Raw genomic sequence first — 19,178 nt, 5'->3', positions numbered from 1 at the left:
ATAACAGCACACACACAGAATGTGTAGGGAAGACTGGAAAAAATACAGGGACATGGATTTAGAGCTTGAAGGGACCATTGAGGCCATAGAGTCCAATCCCATTTATTTTACAGATGAAGAAAGTGAGGCTCGGAGAATTGAAGGGACCTACCCAGGGTCACACATCTGGGAAGCATCTTAGGCAGGATTTGACCTTAAGTCTTCCCTACTATAAGGCCCCCCCCCGCCCCACCACAGGATTTCCTCTACCATCTAGCTGCCTGATATGAAAAACCTAGTCATGAAGAGCTTTAAATCCCAAGTAGGGGAGGCAGTGTGGGACAGTGTTAGATTTGGAGTCCAAAGGCATGGGCCCAATACTAGATCTGGCAGTATATGATTTTTGCCTCCATAGGTTTCCTCAACAAAATGAAGGCATTGGGTTATATAATCTCTTCCAGCTTCATGATACAGCAATGGTAGAGGTCATAAGGAGGCCTTGGAGTTCGTAGAATACAGGGAGTGTCATGGTTAGATCTGTATTTTAGGAAAATCACTTGGTCAGCCATGTGGAGGATGGGTGGGTTAGGGGAGAGAATGATATGGGTGGTGAGAGACTGACCTAAGGCATCCGTGGAATAACTTGGTGAACCAATGAACGACTAATTGATGTCATAGTAAAGGGGACTGGTCCCAGTAGAAGAAAATTTGGACTTACATTGCTGGTTGTATTAAACTGGATGATCTGGTTGGCCATGCTCCTGATGTAGGGTTTGGAGATGATGTTGGCAACTTCCAGCTGAAATGAGCCAAGCATGACAAACAATCAGGGCTAAGTCATTCTATCCAAGGTGCCATTGAGAAGGAAGGAAGCATTTCCATTTTTCCCCTTTAAAAATGGGTCCTGAAGCTTTGGTGCGATGAGGATGTGTTGCCTTGAAGAGTCCATTGATGAAGCCTTGATACCTCCCATGGGGGCAATGGGAAAGTTGCAGGAAGTGTTATTCAGATAGGGCTTGGATTAGATGGCTTTTGGGATCCTTCCCAAATCTGAGAGTCTCCTTCTCCCAGCAACCCAGAACCTCAGAGGTCATCCAACCCAACTGATATTTGTACAAAGGAAAACCTTGGCAACCCGACCCAAAACTGTCCTTCTTCCTTAGCTTGGGAACCTCCAGTGAGGAAGGGCAAACCGACCTTCTCTAGAGGCAGCCCAATCCACTTTGCAATAGCTCCAACACTCACAAAATTTTTGCTCTCATTAAGCCTAAATTTTTCTCTTTGGGGATTTTTCTCTGCTTTTTCTATCCTTAATCCCCATTCTATATGACATCCCTTCAGGTACTTAAATACACTCATCATGTCCCTGCTCATTTTTCTCCAAGTTAAACAGCCCTCCCTTCAACACATCTTGCTACAGCATTAACATAAGGCCTTTCACCATCCTGGCTGCTCTCCCCAAATAGAAGAAATTAGGGGTTTCTGGCTTAGAAAAATCTCTTTTCTAAAGGAAATCTCTCAGTATTTTAGCAACATTACAGATTTCTTGCTCCTACCCTCCTCTTGCCCCCAAGCATGGAAATGGAGTACCCACCTGAGTAAATGGGACAATATGATATCGGACAAGTTCCAGAAGTTTCCGAGAGCCCTGTGCAGAAGAAATAGAATGCTTATTTAAACAATAGAGAGAATCAAAAGCAGGGTGATCTCGGAGGAGCCTCACCCCAGGGAACAATAACTACCTTCTTCTTTATAGAATCAAAAGCTAGAAATGGAAGGGGTCTCAGAGAACTTTTAGCTCAACTCCCTCATCGTGTGGATGAGAAAACCAGAGATAAAGTGATTTTGTTGTTCAGTTGTGTCTCTTTGTGCCCCCATTTGGGGTTTTCTTGGCAAAGGTACTAGAGTGGTTTGCCATTTCCTTCTCCAGCTCATTCAACAGATTAGGAAACTGAGGCAAACGGTGAAGTGACTCACCCAGGGTCACACAGAACTCAGGAAGAAAAGTCTTCCTGACTTCAGGCCTGGAGCTCTGTCCACTGCACCACCTAATTGCCCCAGATAAAGTGATAGTGTAATAGAATCATAGATCTGGAAGGATCGCAGAGGTCATCCTGCCAAACACTTTGACCTGCCCAAGGCTATACAGGTATTAATTGGCAGAGGCCCTTGAATCCAGATCCTTGATTCCAAATACGTTGTGCTTGGGTGATTCTGGTGGTGAGATTCCTGTGTCACCTATGGCATTCTTCTTGGAAAGGGCAGATCTCTTTGGAACAGGCCCAATAACTATGCCTAGGTGTACCTCCAAAGATGACTAAGGTTTGTTTGCCTCTGAGAAAATTTGCTTCCATACAAAGAATTCCTGCAGCAACAGATTATTGGAAGGGGTCAGTAGAGAGGAGAGTCACTTGGAAGAGTATAGAGAAGCTCTCTCTCAACCTCCCCACCTTCCCCTTAGTCTTGGAAAGAATAAGCAGAGAAGGTGGATAGGAAGTCCAGGCCTACAGGGCATCTGTCCTTTTCTGGACAGTCCTGAATGAAGGAATATTGCTGAGGAAAGAGGGCTGGATTTAGAGTCAGAGAATCTGATTTGAATCCCGCTTCAACTCCATTCCTTCAAGTCTCTCAGATGCTCGGGGTCTTGGTTTCCTTCTGCACACAATGAGGGGATTAGAGTAGATGACCTGGGAAGTCCCAAAGCTATGAACCTATGACATTCCCTGGTCAGTGGGAAAATACTGCCATTACCAACCCCCAATTCATTCCTGGGTGGTCTGATGAATACGTAATCCTCTTTGGTCTGAGGCTGCCGTGGGTCTCACTGCCCATTGGGATACAAAGTGACATTAAACTGGAAAAATAGAGGAAGTCACAATAAAGGCAGAATTTCCTCTAGAGGCCACCATGATGGCATCCTAAGACAGACTGAGAGAAAGCTTCTAGAGAATAGAAAAAGGAACCAGTCTTCTACGTGGCAGCTGCTTCTGATTGAATTTTTAAGCAATTTCAGGGGTGAGAAAGAACATTTCTCAAAGAGTGGCTCCCCCAAAACCCTTTCAGAGGTCAAAACTATTTTCAAGATAATACTCAATAGATATAATTGACACAAACCAAAGTTCTTTGGTGGGGGTATTCTCGATAATTCTTAAGAGTGTAAATGTTTCCTGAGACCAAAATGTCTGGGAATTGCCAGTACAATGGAAAGGCATCAGGGATGTTTGTTCAGATCTTGTCTTTGCTCTTTATTAGTTGGGTGACTTTGATCAAATCACTAAATACCTCTGGACCTCAGTTTCCTCCTCCGTAAAATGAGGGGAATTAGACTCCATGAGGTTCCTTCTAGATTGAAATCTCTGTTCTTCTGAATGGGGAAGCCAGGCTCTGCCACTAATTTCCAGTGGGACCCTGGCTTTCTTTTTCTTTATCTGTAAAATGAGAGTTTAGATCAGGAGTTCTTGTACTGGGGTCCATGAATTTGATTTCAAAACATTTTGGTAACTGGTTTTCAACATAATTTTATATTCTTATGCATTTTTAAGAACATGATTTTGAGAAGGGCTCCATAGACTTCATTAGATTGATAGCCAGAGGGGTTCAGGACACCAAAAAGGGCTGGAAGCCCTGGTCTAAGTGATTGGTAAGGTCTCTTTCCATTCTGAAGTCCCATCACCTCTCTACCCATGTCCTTCTTCGGTTAGAGATTAAAAAAAAATAAGAGCTGATACTGACATAGGATTCAAGACACTCTACATACATGATCCCGTTTGAGTCTTGCAACACTATGGTGAAGGGAGGTAATTGGGAGAGTGGTAGGGATTGTGTCTGTGACTTCAATGGTCTTTGGAACTCCCAGGGGAGGAAACTCTTTCCGCCAATAGAAGTTGGTACCTTCTTGCAATTGATGGTCTTGGAGAGTTAGTTGCCTTGTGCATTTAGAGGGTAAGAGACTTGCTTAGGGTCCCGTAGCTAGGCAGGAGTAGAATCTAGATCTTCTAACAAGGCATGCTCTCTATAACTTACAGTGTGGAGAACCACCTGGAGCACAGAATTTAAGTGACCACTAAGGGTCAGATGGCTAGCATGTCTCAGAGGGATGTCAATATGTATCAGAGGGATGACTTACCCAGGTCTTCCTAACTGTAAGACAGGTTTTCTTTCTGCTATGCCAAACTGTCTCTAGTGATAATAACGGGTATAATGGGTAATAACAGTATTATTAACTCCATTTTACAGAAAAAGAAACTGAGGCCCAGAGAGGTGGAGGGCCTTGTCCATGGCCACAAGGGAAGTTTCGGTCATTGACTGAACTTGGGTCTTCTTGACTCTACATTCAGCATTCTAGCCACTGTGCCTCTATCATTAGAATTCGATTAATAGGACTGAATTCAATACCACATTAAACTCTGCTTTGGATTATCCAGGACATAGAGACAAACAGGATATGTTTCCAGGTATTGTTATAGTGCACGTGTCTTTTGGTGCCACATCCCTGACACATTTTTGCTGAAGTGATGACAATGACTTCCTCAGTGGTGGTCCAGAGATGAAAGCGCCCCACTAAAGGAAGGGCAGCAAGAGAGGCCATTTCTATCAAAGTCTTTTACAAAGATCCACTGGCTCTCATTTTGTCCAGAAGGAATTTGTGGATTAAGGAGAGCACTGCTCTCATACTCTATTGCTTCTGTCTGATTCCAGAGCAAAGTCCAACTCGGTTCTCTAGTGAGCAGTCATACACAGGGAATCTCCATAAGACTTTTGGGGCACCCTGTATATTATTAACCTGATGATCATAGGACCATGGCCAGGGGCTTATTAGACACCAATACAGGCATGTAAACAATCTCTCTTGTGGGCTGTCCTTAAGAGAAAGCTAAAACCCCTGACTGAGGCAAACCATTTTAAAAGGAAGAGGAGCATCAGACGTAGATTTAAAATGGGCATTTTGGGGCCTGGGGAAAATCAAGGAGGGAATCCTTTCCTTCCTGTTCTAGAAAACACATTCAGAGAGTCCAAGTGAGGATAATGTTTCTATCAAGGCAGATGGCTACCCCTCTCCAACAGGGTGACAAGCCTTTCCTAATTTAGCCAGGCTGGCCCTCAGATGACAGACAGGCAATCTATCAACAGAGGAAGCTTTTTTTTCAGCCTGCTGGAGCTTGTATGCTCTTATCAAAGCCTTCAAGAATCCAAAAATCCAAAAACAACGACAATACACTTCCTTCTCTTTGAGGGGCGGGGGAGAAAAGAGGTTTTATAATTCTAAGCAGAAAGAAGATGGGGGTCTACCTTGTGGGGAGCAGAGGGGTGCAGTGGAGAGAGCTGGAGATTTGGATTTAAAGGGCCTTGGTTCAAATGTGGGTTCTGCTACAATTAGCAGTGTGGTCTTGGGTAAGTCATTTTTCTCCAGGCTTTAGTTTTGTTATATGTAAAATGAGGGTGGTTAGGTTAAGGATCTCTGAGATCTCTTCCCTCTAAGTCAATGATCCTACAGACTTCAATAACCAAAGCAGGCAGAGAGTGAGAGCAGATCTTAGCTAAAGGCAGAATTAGGAAGACAAACAGGGATGAGTATCTTTTACTCCCTTCTTAGTAGTTTCTTGAAATTTGCTAGTGTCTTGTTCCTCTCCTCCCCCATGCCCTGGTGACATATTTTATGTGTACTTAAATTTTTATGAATGGGTTGTTTCCCCAGAAAGAACGTAAACTCACCAAGGGTAGGACTGTTTCTCTTTAGTTTTTGTATCCTCTGGTGCTTGGTGTATATAATAGATGCTTAATAGATGCTTACTGATTAAGATAAGAACATTGGCTTGCATGTAGGATGTACTCAAACATTCTAAAGTCTCAAAAATGTTTTATTGTTTCTTTAAAATGAATTTTAAAGTTTAGTTTAAAAAATTAAGTTTGGTTGCCCATAAGCCATCTTGGAGTTGGGGGGAGGGTAGAAATGGGGAGAAAATTTGTAATTCAAAATGTTGTGAAAATCAATGCTGAAAACCAAATATGTTAAATAAATAAATTGCATTTAAAAAAAAATGAAAAAAAAAATTAAGTTTGAAAATGTTTTGCATGATTACACATCCATAACCTATATCAAATTGCTTGTTTTCTCAATAAAGGCGGAAGAAAGGAAGAGAGGGAGGGAGAGAATTTGGAACTCAAAATTTAAAAAGAATGAATGCTAAAATTACTTTTATATGTAATTGAAAAAATGCTTAAATTAAAAAATTCAGTTTAGCAGATTTATTTTCTTGATTGTACTTGACATAGAAAAGCCTTGCTTTTTTATGATGGAATATTCAATAAATTTTTGCTTTAAACAAAAATTCCTTGGGTTCACTCCTTATGGAAATGTGCCAGGCTAGGTCTGTGGTTAGAAGGGAGGGTATAAGTGGGTGAGAAGTCCTGAAGGTGACAATGTTAATGACAAACCAACAAGAGAAGCTTGGGCACAAAAGATAAGTTAAGAGGGGACGCTAAGGCCCTCTCTTTAAAAGGGAACATAGGAACAAAAGATTAGGAAAAGACGGAATGATCCTCCCAAATTGGTGATTTTCTGTTCAGCTTATTTCCTAGAAACTTATTTCTTTAACTATCTTGCTCTAAAAGCACTGTCTGTAAAGTTAGTATTTAAAGTTTGTTTAAATTTACCTTTTGACAAAAGGATTATTTTCATATATCAAATACAGAAAAATTATGGCTTTTTAATAGTTGCTTCAATAGAGCGCCACTTTCTGGTATCTCAGGAAAAACACAAGACTTGGAAAGTTAACTAAGAACAGGGAAGTATGCTCCTGCCACCTGGTGGCAGTGACCTGAAGTGCAGGGAAGTAAGTGTCCAAAATCTTGCTCTTTAAGGACTGGAACTATAAAAAGTAAATGCCAGAACCACAGATCATAGATCTAGAGCTGAAACGGACCTCGCAGCCACCTAGATTAACCTGCTCATTTTTACAGATAAGGAAACTGTGGCGTGGAGAAATTAAGTTACATATCTAGAGTCATGAAACTAGTTAAATATCAGAAGTAGGATTGGACAGCTCTGGAGTCAATGTTCTTTTGGTGAAACCCTTAATTTAACAAAGATTTCCAAGTTAAATATTGAATCTCTTCAGGCTAAAAAAACTAGTATCAATACGTCTTTGACTATGGACTTCAGAAATGCTTGCTGTTTTTTTTAAGCATATATCAAAGAAATTATCAAGTTTGTAAAATAAGATTATAACAGCTGAGGATTATGGTTTCAGAGTGGGAAGGGATCTCAGAATCCATCTAGTCCAACCCCTTCCTTTTTACAGATAAGGCAACTGAGATCTAGAGAAATGAAGTGACTACACAGAGGAAACATGTGGCCGAGGCCAGATTTGAACCCGTCTTCTGACTATAAATCCCTTGTTCTTTGCCTTAAACGACACTGCTATTACTAGTTATTGCATCATATAGTGTTAAATTCTCCTGCAAAACACAAAGTAAATTGACTTTAATCCACTTTAACTTTTAAATCAAGAACAGACTTGTGCCAAAAATCCAATTAGAGAATATCCATTTAAATTCTGTGGTCCTAATGGAGAGAAGCTTTTGATATAACCATTAACATCATAACATTAAGGTTTGTAAAGCACTTTACATGCATTATCTCCTTTTATAATTTGACACGGGGGGATGGGGATGAGGATAGTGGGTTCTGGGTGCCTTAGAAGAGACAAAGGCACACAGTGGGGGTACTCAGAGTAACCTTTGACACTTACAACTTGTTTGGGGCCAAGAGACTCAGTTCAGCCTAGTTGCTGCCCTGTTCAAAAGTTGTTTTTGAGAATGGGGTGGGGTGAGGTGCAAGGAATCAGTCTATTCTTCGTATAGAAGACCTTGCAAAGGGAGTCAAGTAGAGCTGAATGTATGGACAAAGATTGTGTAAACACAGCTGGAGGCAGCCATGCTGACCTTGGGCAAATCATTTAATGTTCCCCAGCCTCAGTTTCCTTTTCTGAATAATGAGGTTAGACCAAATGGTTTCTGAGGTCCTTTCCAGCTCTTGGCTGCCATCTTCCCTAACTGTATGACCTTGGACACTTGGGTTCACTCCTTATGGAAATGTGCCAAGCTAGGTCTGCGGTTAGAAGGGAGGGTATAAGTGGGTGAGAAGTCCTGAAGGTGACAATGTTAATGACAAACCAACAAGAGAAGCCTGGGCACCAAAGATAAGTTAAGAGGGGATGCTACAAAAGATTAGGAAAAGACTGAATGATCCTCCCAATTTGGTGATTTTCTGTTCAGCTTATTTAAAGTGTGTTTACTTTGCCTCTAATTTAAAAAGCAGTGAGTCACTGGGCTACGTGCTAGGGATACAAAGAAAGGCAAAATCCTCTTAAATGCCAAACCTAGTCTCCACCCTTGAAGGGCTTATAGTTAAACGGGGGAGATGATTTGCAAATAATTAGGTGCAAACAATTATAATTACTATAATAATATAATTATAAATTATTATATGTACCATATAATTATTGTATTACAATTATTATATATGCCATATATAATATATACCATATAATATATATTACATAAAAGTACTACAATGTAATAATGCGAAGACTATATGATCACATTAAATTGTCATATTATATAATAATAGCTAGCATTTAAATAGAGCTTCAAGGTTTGCAATCATATTTTAATTATTATAATAGCATTCTTTATTATAATATAATGATATGCCAATTATGTGCAGTAATAATATAAAGAGTATATTATCATCTATTATATTGTCGCATTATATAATAACTGGTATTTATACAGTGCTTTAAGATTCTCAAAGCACTTTACAAATATTATCTCATCTTATTCTCACAACAATTTTACATTTTACAGATGAGGAAGCTGAGGCAGACAGAGATTAAGTGACTTGACCAGGCTCACATAGCTAAGTAAGTGTTTGAGGTTGGATTTGAACTCAGAACTTTGTGACTCGAGGTCCAGGGCTCTATCCTTTGTGCCACGTTACTATCTCTACTAGTTAACATTATACTATGAAAGTATGATTGACCCCAATACCTCTGTGGAGAGGAGATAGTCCAGAATGCCATCCTCCATGCTGTTCAAGGCTTCATCACTTGGAACAAAGACAGTATATGGTCCACCAATGCCACCCTCATCTAAGGCTTGGCCCACATTTGTTACCTGAATTTGACAAAGGAAGACTTATGGACAGTCCAGCTTGGACATGCATTTGTAAACATTCCCCAGGATTTCATGAGAGATATGAAGAAACCTACCTCCAACAGGGACCTGAATCTGCTGTATCTTGGCTGTAGCATCGCCATTATGGTTTGCTTAAGAAAAAAAAAAAAGACACGTGCACTATTTTACCACTTGGTTTTGTTTAAAAAAAAATCAGTGAGCATAAGGTGCTATACATTAAGATACTAGAGCTAGAAGACATCTGATTTGAGAAATATTTTAGTATCGTCGAGAAGTAGCTTCTAGATGGGTCATTCTACAGATGGCGTTAGTGGAGTTGATGTTGACCAGTCATGGCCTTCTCGTGCAAGGCATGCTGGGTAAATCCCCAAGTGTCAGGCTAATGGAACAGGTTACGGCAAGTACCATTGTAACTGGCAAGCCCTCTCCATCATGGAAAAGTACAAAAAAGTCAACTTTGCTCAAGAAATATTGTTAAATGTTATCCCACTATCCACCCTAGAATCACCTTTTTTGTTGTTCAGTCATTTTCAGTCATGCCTGACTCTTCATGACCCCATTTGGGGTTTTATTTGCAGAGATATTGATGTGGTTTGTCATTTCCTTCTCTAGCTAATTTTCTAGATGAGGAAACTGAGGCAAACAGGGTTAAGTGACTTGCCCAGGGATACACAGCTAGTGAGTGTCTGAGGCTAGATTTGAACTCAGGACTTCCTGATTCCAGGACCTTTGCTCTACCTACTGCACCGCCTAGCAGCTCCTATACTACTATCACCTGGGAGAGCTGAACTCTGATACCAGTTGTAGCTCTTAAGTTACTGGGGTTTCTTGTAATATAGAAAATTTATGCCTTTTTATAGTGGCTCCCATAGAGTGCCACCTTCTGGTATCTCAAGAAAAGCATAAGACTTGGAAGGTTAACCAAAAGCTGGTATGCTCCCCATGGAGGCTGTGAAGGATATTCAGCTTTGTAAAGGAAATCTTTATGGTTTGTGCATCATGCGTGGATACCTTGAGAAGCACACCAGAAAGGGGCTGATTTACGGCAGAGACCCTCAGTTCAAGTCCTAGCGAGGTCACTTGCTACCCATGTAACCCTAAGCAAATCACTGACCTCACTGGGATTCAGTTTTTTCTGCTGTACAATGAAAGAGTTGGGGTATATAAGCCCTAAGGTCCTTACTAATAATACTAAATCTATTATCCTAGGTTTCTTGGCCTCAGTAGAGGTATCTGTGTGGTTTCCCCAGTGTCTACTGAATGGATTTGATTCAACAAGCATTGGTTAAACACCTGCCGTGTGCCAGGTTCTGGGGATAAGGACATAAAAATGAAACAGTCCTTGCCCTCAAGGAACTTATAGTCTACCAAGCATCAAAAGTGGTCATGCTGATGATTAGATCAAAATGATTTGAAGGTCTTTCTTAGCCTTGTGAATCCAATTGACCTTGTTTCATACTTCTTAGGATTCAAGAATTTCAGAGAGGAAGAGACTTTCAAGCCCCCTTAGGCTAACCTGTATATATCCCACCATGTTACCACACCCCAACTAAACTATATTCACTTGTCCCCTACATATATCTGTGCTGTCCTGTCCTTTGCCTACTTCCAGAATGCCCCTGTCTTTGCTTTTTGGCATCCTACCCATACTTCATGGAGGAGGTCATTCAAAAACACTCCCTCCATGAAGCCTTCTCTGACTTTTCACAAATGGAAGAGATTCCTCTGTCATTTGAGTTGATAGAACTAGCTACTGCTTTTATACGCTTATTGTATTTTCCTGTGCACTATATTTACCTATCCATATGCTTTATCTTTGAATATTACATACAATAGGGGTTTAAACATGTTTGTTGAATGAATGGATAGATGGATAAATCCAGTACTGCATGAAGTATGATCCTAAGATGAGGAGCAGCCTGCTAATAGTAGAGAAAGAGCCAGCGTTGAAGAAGAGCTGGGTTCAGGTCCTGCCTCTGGCATAGATAGGCAGTGTGACTTTGGGTAAGTCACTTAACTGCCCTAGTCAATTCTCTAAGACTGTAACATTGAAGAACAGTTGTCCATTTGCATTGGTAGAAGGAGTAACATCACTAGGAATACACTACATCAATGAAATTACACATCTGGTCAATAAGAAATAATCATAAAATAACCTCTTTCCCTCTTATTTTGTGCTTTTCTATTTAAATGTTGCTCTTTAGGGGAATAAAAAAGAGCATCATGGGATCAGAGATTTAGAGCTGGAAGAGATCTTAGCAATCAGCAAGTTCAACTTTTTTTTTAAAAGGGAGGAAACTGAGACAGAGATTAAATGACTTATACAATGTCACATACTAAGTGTCAAGGCAGGATTTGAACACAGGGTTCTTGACTCTAACCCCTATGCTCTCTTTAATGTATCTCCAAAATACTTAAGCTAATATATTTTTAACTCTGATTTCTCACCTCTGTGCTGCTCTCAAACACAGGTGCCATCTTGTCCATGGCCTTATCAATGATGTGCAAGAGTCCGTTGGAGGCAATTATGTTCCCTTGTACGATCTTTCCTTTCTTTTTTCCTCCACTGAGTTTGAGCCTAAGTTGATTGTCCTAAAGAAGCGAAAGGCATGGTCATTAACAGTGTGGTGTAATGGAAAGAACATTGAATCAGGAGTCAGAGGACCTGTGTTCTAGGCTCAACTTCATTCTTTATTAACTATCTGGCATTGGACGGCTGGGTATTTGAATATTATAAAGTGTCATAGAAATATAAGATATTAATATAGTATTAGTCCTTATTTGCCTATATGTTTGTGAGGAAATAGTCACATTTTGGAGGCAATGAACCCTCATGGGAATGACAGCTGAAGAATTTCCTTTAAATGATGCTGGCCAGGAGATGTGGGGCTGGCAAAAATGGCCCTTTGTGAAGGAGGGAATTTTATTTTGCTTTTTTTTAAAGAGCATTAGGAAAGATGGAAGGGTAAGCAAGAGGGGATAGATAAACTCCAGCAATCTAAAATAAACACAGCCTATTTCCTTTTCCTTAAAAGGAATGCTGATCTTGCTTTGTACCCACCCTACCAGGAAACAGGTTTTACGCTCAATTTCTTTCCTGTTCCAAGTTGAATGACTGCTGCCTTTGGCAAAACTCACACACTCACACACACACACACACACATTCTCATTCTCCCTCTCCCTCTCTCTCACCCCCATGTAACAACCCAGGCTCTCCCTCTGGGTGGATGGTCTTTCTGAATTGCTGGAGCCCAACCAGGTCCTGAGTATTGCTAAACTTAGCCAGGCTACACCTTAGGGAACAGGTAAGAAGGCTACCTGGGGCTCATGTCTATTTCAACTAAGAAAACTAAAAATAACAGCATATATTTCTGTAACACTTTAAGGTTTATACAAGGATTTATATATATAAAGTGGGTGCCATTATTATCTGCCTTTTACAGGTAAGAAAACTGAGGCTGATGGAGTTTAAGTGACTTGCCCAGGGTCACACCTTGTGTCAAAACTAAGGAAAGGATGTTCTTTGTGACTGTTCTCGCTTTTTTTTTTAAAATGATGAAGTGAAATGGTAGATGAGGGAAAGTTATTTGAGAATCATTCTGCATGTCTTTATCCCAAGCCTCTATCTGATTTCGGGTTAGAAAGTCCCTTTTTTGCTTCGGCCAATTCTTGATTGTCAGCCTTATCTTCTGCAATCATTTAAGGAGTTTCTGCTGATAAAACCATAAAAGGCTGCATGGATCTGAGGTATTGTGCTTTTCCTCAGCCCCACAAAGATATTCTGAGTCTCCCAAATGAGTGTGTGGGAGAAGGCAAGCATTCAAAAAAAAGTTATGTGAGTCTACTGGGAAGCCAGGAGCCTGCACCCCAATTCCTTTTCTTAATGGACTTCGTTTTACTACAGAAAGGGCTGCCAAAAAACCTCTCAGCGTTTGCTGCCTTAAAGTACTTTGTCCTATGAGTAAAAATAAAAGACTTTAAATCTGAGTTAAAATCCAATACTTAAAAATATGAACGACAAATGTCAGGTTCTCTTACCTTGTCTCCGTTGAATATTTCCCCTGACTTGCCAGTCAAGGTATAAAAGGTGTCTGTGCTGTTCAGTCCTTCGGTGTCTACCTGGCCAGCAATGATGTGGAGTTTCACGAAGTACTGAGCATTCTCTTTATCCATCAAAAGCTCCTTGACCTAAGAAAAGGAGAGAGTGGTTTCCCAAATCCTTCGCACTGCAGCTGGGCAGAGCCAAGGGGTCCCGATGGATGCTTGAATTTGTACAATTCATTCAGTCAAAAATAATTTATTAAATGCTATGTACATATTGGGCACTTCACTGGGAATAGGAGGGGGAGAGGGGATGAAGATTAAAAACAAGATTCTTCATCCTTAAGGAACCTGTGGAAGGAGGTCTGGCTCTAGAGTCGGAGTGCCTGGGTTCAAATTCTGCTCATGATATTGACTACCAATATGATCTTGGGCAAGTCACTTAACCTCTGGACCTCAATTTCCTGATCAGTAAAAGAGGGTTGGACTAGATGGCCTCTGAGGTCCCTTCCAGCTCTGGATCTATGAACATCTAGATCCTAAGTATTGACCATTGCCCTAAGCCATTGTCACATAGGGGATAGAGATCCTAAATCAAGTCAGGAAGGTCTGGCTTCAACACAGAAATGGCTGCCAACTAAGTTTTGTGACTAGTTTTGTGCCCTGGGCAAATCATTTGTCTTAAGAGAAAAAATGAGATAATATTCATAAAGCGCTTTGCACAGTGCCTGGCACTTAGTGGGTGTTTGTTCCTTTCCCCCTAGTGGGAACAGTTAGACATTTTGTTTTATGAATTCAAATCCCAGGTCTCCCAATATACATTATTACTCTGCTTTTTCATGGCTATCTCCTCACCAATTGCCTTGTCACTTGGACCAGAGACCATTCTCTGCAACTTTCACCCCTGGAGCACCCATCCTGGGACTCTGGTGTCTTGATTGGTGAATGTCTCATGGCCCACTCTATCAGGCATTTACCCAGGTCTCTCCCATCCCCTCTGCTTTCCTTCCCTGAATCTGCAGTCAAATCAACACAGCCATGGTTTCCCGAAAAGGTCTGCCATTCTGTCTTTGCTAACTGTTCCTCAAAATTCCCAAATCTCAATGGCCTTCCTTAGCTGTCATTCCCCATATGCATTTTCTCCCCCATCAGAATGTAAGCTCCTTGATGGTAAGGACAATCCATAATTTTGTATTTGTATCCCCAGTGCTTAGAACACAGTGCTTGGCAAGTAGGGCATGCTTACTAAATGCTTTTGTATTCATTCCTACCTGTTCAATCTTGGGCAAGCTCATATCACTGGGTCTTAGTTCTCTTATCAGTATAATGAAGGAGTTGGACCAGGTGAGTCCTCAGCTCTCTTTCAGCTTGACCTCTACACTTAGAACTTAATTAAGGTCTCACCAATCATCACCCAAATCCCCATAGCCAAAACGAATGTCTGTAGCAGGTCCTTGGGGTCTTGAATAAGGAATGGTTTTACCACCACCAGAACCAGCAGCAGTAGCACCATCACCACTATCACCACCATCAACAATACTGTCACTGTCACCATTACTACTATCACTATCATCACTACCATTGCCACAATTCCCACTATCACTACTATCACCACCATTGCCACCATCACCATTGCTACCATCACTGCTATCACTACCATTGCCACCAGTTGCCACCATCACTATCACTACCATCGCCACCATAGTCATTGTCACTGCTATCACCACCATTGCCACCATCGCTACTATCACTACCATCACCACCATTGCCACAACCGCTACTATCACTACTATCACTACCATCACCACCATCACCAATATTACCACCACTGCTACCATCACCACCATCACCAATATTGCCACCACCACTACTATCACTACCATCACCAATATTGCCACCACCACTATCACTACCATCACCACCATTGCCACCATCACTATCACTACTATCACTACCATCACTACTATCACCACCTTTGTCATCATCACTGTTATCACCACCATCACCAATATTACCACCACTGCTACTATGACCACCATCACCAATATTGCCACCATTGCTGCTATCACTACCATCACCAATATTGCCACCACCACTACTATCACTACCATCACCACCATCACCAATATTACCACCACTGCTACTATGACCACCATCACCAATATTGCCACCATCACCACTATCAGTACCATCACCAATATTGCCACCACCACTACTATCACTACCATCACCAATATTGCCACCACCACTATCACTACCATCACCACCATTGCCACCATCACTATCACTACTATTACTACCATCACTACTATCACCACCTTTGTCATCATCACTGTTATCACCACCATCACCAATATTACCACCATTGCTACTATCATTACCATCACCAATATTGCCGCCATCACCACTATCACTACCATCACCAATATTGCCACCACCGCTACTATCACTACCATCACTGCCATTGCCACCATCACCACTATCACTACCATCACCAATATTACCACCATTGCCACCATCACTATCACTACTATCACCACCTTTGTCATCATCACTGTTATCACCACCATCACCAATATTACCACCATTGCTACTATCACTACCATCACCAATATTGCCATCATCGCTACTATCACTACCATCACCACCATTGCCACAATCACCACTATCACTACCATCACCAATATTACCACTGTGGCTACCATGACCACCGTCACCAATATTGCCACCATGACCACCACAGTGTCTGCTGCTGAGCACTTTGGCAGATAGATGTGGTAATCTTGAGTGAACTAAAATTTCCCCTCTCCCCCATCCCTTGTATATTTACCCCCACAGCTACTTACATTTGTTCCTTTTAACCCCTTGTTTGTTGGTACTAGCACAGTGAAAGGTCCCAGGTTGCTGAGAGGCCAGGCATAGGCTTTGTCTTGGGAGAGAGAAACAGGACAAAACACATTATGCAAACATGATGGTGTGTATCAGCACTTGAGGCTGGGTGGTTTCAGCCTTTGGAATGACGGGTCTCTGTTCTCTGGACACCTTGGTGGAGTGTGGATTCTACCTGTACCTCTGTGTTGGTTTTTCTTTTGGTGATCATCTTCGAGCCCTAGGTGCAGCTTCAAAGGCATCCTTAACTCCAGCAATGTAACAATGGCATGTTGGAACTTGTGAATATTCTCTCATCCAAGCTAACTCATGGGAGAAGGTAGCATAGCTGATTCTGCCTGGCACGTAGTAGGTGCTTACCAAATGCTTATTGACTGATTGGCATAGTGGAAAGGGTACAGAATTTGGATCCAGGTGGGCTGGGTTTGAATCTTGGTCATCACTTACTCTCTGCAACATCTTAGGTAAGTTATCTCCCTTATGTGAGTCTTAATTTCCTTATTTGTAAAATGAGATTAGACTAGATGGCTAGTGCGTGGCACTTAGTAAGCACTTAATAAATGCTTTTAGAACCAACTGCTCAGTTACTTCCTGCTCTAGAGCTATAATTCACTGGTACGTGGAATGAGATAGCTATCTTTGTCATTGACTTTGCTGAGTTGGAAGCCTTATGAGAGGTCATAGGATCAGAGATTTGGAGCTAGAGGGACCTTGGAGGGCATCAAATCCATGCCCTTTCATTTTACAGTTAAAGAAATTGAGGCAAAGGCTAAGTGACTTGACCAGGGTCACACAACTGGTAAGTATCTGTAATTGGATTTGAACTCAGGTCTTCCTGATAAGTTGTTTTGTCTCTCTAGGTCTCAGTTTCCTCTTCTCTAAAATAAAGGCATTGAACTTGATGGCCTTCAAGGCTCCTTTCAGCCCTACATCTCTGATGCTATGATATATGGTCCTTGTCCAGAGGAATTTTGTGGGGTTTGGGATAACAAAGGTCTTGTCCCCACTGAATAACCCAGTGCACCCCTGACTGAAGTGGAGCCCAATGCACACTAATGTTTACAGCCCTGAAGATACCTAGTAAACATCAACAGGCCAAGGAGGAGCAAGTTAGCTAAGGAGCTGGTTTCTCTGGATTCTCGATCCGCTTTATTTCCAGGAAAACATTTTGGTGAGCTGGGAAATCTGAGGTGCTGCTGGATCTAGAGTCGGCAGGAACACAAGGTTCTGAAGTTTGTAAAGACCTTGACAACTATCATGCCCAATCTTCCCAATAATCTTGTGAGGCAGACACTATAGACATTATCATCCTTGTTTTACAGGTGAGGAAACTGAGGCTCAGAGGGTATAAGTGATTGGCAAGAGGTCACCCAGTTAGGATCAGAAACAGGACTTGAACCAAGCTTTTCCTGGATCCAACTTTAGCACCCTCTATGCTATGCCATGGTGCCCCAGAGATACCCAGTAATAGGATTCTATACTTAGGACAGCTCCACATAAATCTTGCTGCTCTCCGACTCTAGGGGACGCACCTGCTCATCCTTATCTGTCCCTATACAGGCAGATATGTCAGACTGAGGCAGAGGGCATGCATGTGACCTCTGTCCTGTGCTGAGGGTCGATGGTTCTTGGGTATCCTGCTGGCATTGGGAACCTGCTCATTGGAAAGCCAAGGATACTGTACGGGTTTCCTTGCAAGAATGCCTTCATCGCCTGCTCCTTCTCAGATGGGCTGATGCTTCCTTCAGAGGCTCACCATAGCCAGCTTGCTTAGAACCTGCTCCTTCTTCATTCCCTCCCAGAGGTACAGGACTCACAGCCATCTCTCCGAAGAACAGGTGATTCTCTAGCTATGATCTTAACTTCTACCATATTTTTCCTCCTCCTTCTATCCCAACCTGACTTGGACTTGAACCCAGGCTATATATAGCCTGACCTTGTGGCTACCCAGGGTCTGGAGCAAATCGGTGGGCTGACCTCTCTGTAGGAATCTGCATACTTAACTGCATACCCAGGAGTGAAATGAACGAAGTCAGTTTTCCTTGCCACTGTCCTCTGGGTTCCATGTTGAGGTTTTGCAGCCGTTCCATAATGTTCCCGTAGCACGTGGATCCATCACCCACATAGCCTTTCTGGCAAGTACACCTATACAGAAGGGGAAGACAGGAGAGAACGGCAGAATTTCAGAGGGAGGAGGGACCCCAGAGGTCATCTGGCCCAACCTGTGACTGACCAGGCATCTCCTCAATGACATCTCTGACCAGTGGCCATCCATCCATCCTGAAGACCTCCAGGGAGGGGAAAATCTGCTACTTAGATCCTGGGCAGCCCATCCCACTTTAGACACTTCTAATTACTAGGACTTTTTTTTTCTGATGTGGAATCTAAATCTGCCTCTGGACCTTCTCCTCAGGGATGGAGCCTTAGAGGTCACCCAGGCCCTCCTCCTTAGAGGCAGTGGATAAAGCTTGGAATCAGGAAGACCTCAATCAACCAAAAAGCACGTATAAAATGCCTACTATATGCTAGGTGCTGTGGATACAAATTGTTGTGGTTGTTCAGTCATTTTCAGTCATGACCCCATTTGGGATTTTCTTGGCAAAGACATTGGAGTGGTTTGCTATGTCCTTGTCCGGCTCATTTTACAGATGAGGAAACTGAGGCAAGCAGGGTGAAGTGACTTGTCCAGGGTCACACAGCTAGCCAGTGTCTGAGACCAGAATCAACTTAGGAAGATGAGTCTTCCTGACTCCAGGTCCTGTGCTGTATCTTAGCACCACCTAGCTACCCCAGGGCTACAAACAGAAAGAATAAAATGATCTCTATTTGCAAAGGACTTGTTTGAATTACTCCACCAACACTTAATTGCTATATGACTACGGGCAAACAAGGCCTCGGTAAGCCTCAGTTTCTTAATCTCCAAAATGGGGATGAGAATACCATCTAAGTTTGTTATGCAGGTCATCACTATTTTTACTTGATGGGGAAGTCCAAAAATGACTCCGTCTTCTCCAAATTTCTCTCCCATCAGTTCTGCCTTTAGCAAAATTCTAATGAAGGTGATATGTATC

General features: G+C 42.0%; 1 protein-coding gene across 3 annotated transcripts in view; it reads right to left on the bottom strand.

Annotated features, from left to right (window-relative positions):
* STAB2 (stabilin 2) overlaps positions 1-19,178 on the bottom strand; it is a 171,397-nt gene that overhangs the window by 128,503 nt on the left and 23,716 nt on the right. For 2 of the 3 annotated variants that reach the window (XM_036760302.1, XM_036760303.1), the window contains exons 10-17: positions 18,119-18,252; positions 16,065-16,147; positions 13,216-13,365; positions 11,626-11,769; positions 9,252-9,308; positions 9,031-9,156; positions 1,574-1,627; positions 698-778 (exon numbers count right to left, since the gene is read on the bottom strand). In XM_036760302.1, the coding sequence (XP_036616197.1) occupies positions 698-778; positions 1,574-1,627; positions 9,031-9,156; positions 9,252-9,308; positions 11,626-11,769; positions 13,216-13,365; positions 16,065-16,147; positions 18,119-18,252 (829 nt within the window). The remainder of the gene's footprint in view (positions 1-697; positions 779-1,573; positions 1,628-9,030; positions 9,157-9,251; positions 9,309-11,625; positions 11,770-13,215; positions 13,366-16,064; positions 16,148-18,118; positions 18,253-19,178) is intronic. The other variant, XM_036760304.1, reaches the window with a different exon arrangement.

This window comes from Trichosurus vulpecula, chromosome 5 (assembly GCF_011100635.1).
Source record: "Trichosurus vulpecula isolate mTriVul1 chromosome 5, mTriVul1.pri, whole genome shotgun sequence".
Taxonomy (NCBI): Eukaryota; Metazoa; Chordata; class Mammalia; order Diprotodontia; family Phalangeridae; genus Trichosurus; species Trichosurus vulpecula.
Note: the sequence above shows the minus strand (reverse complement) of the source record. Positions and strands in the feature narration are given on the sequence as shown.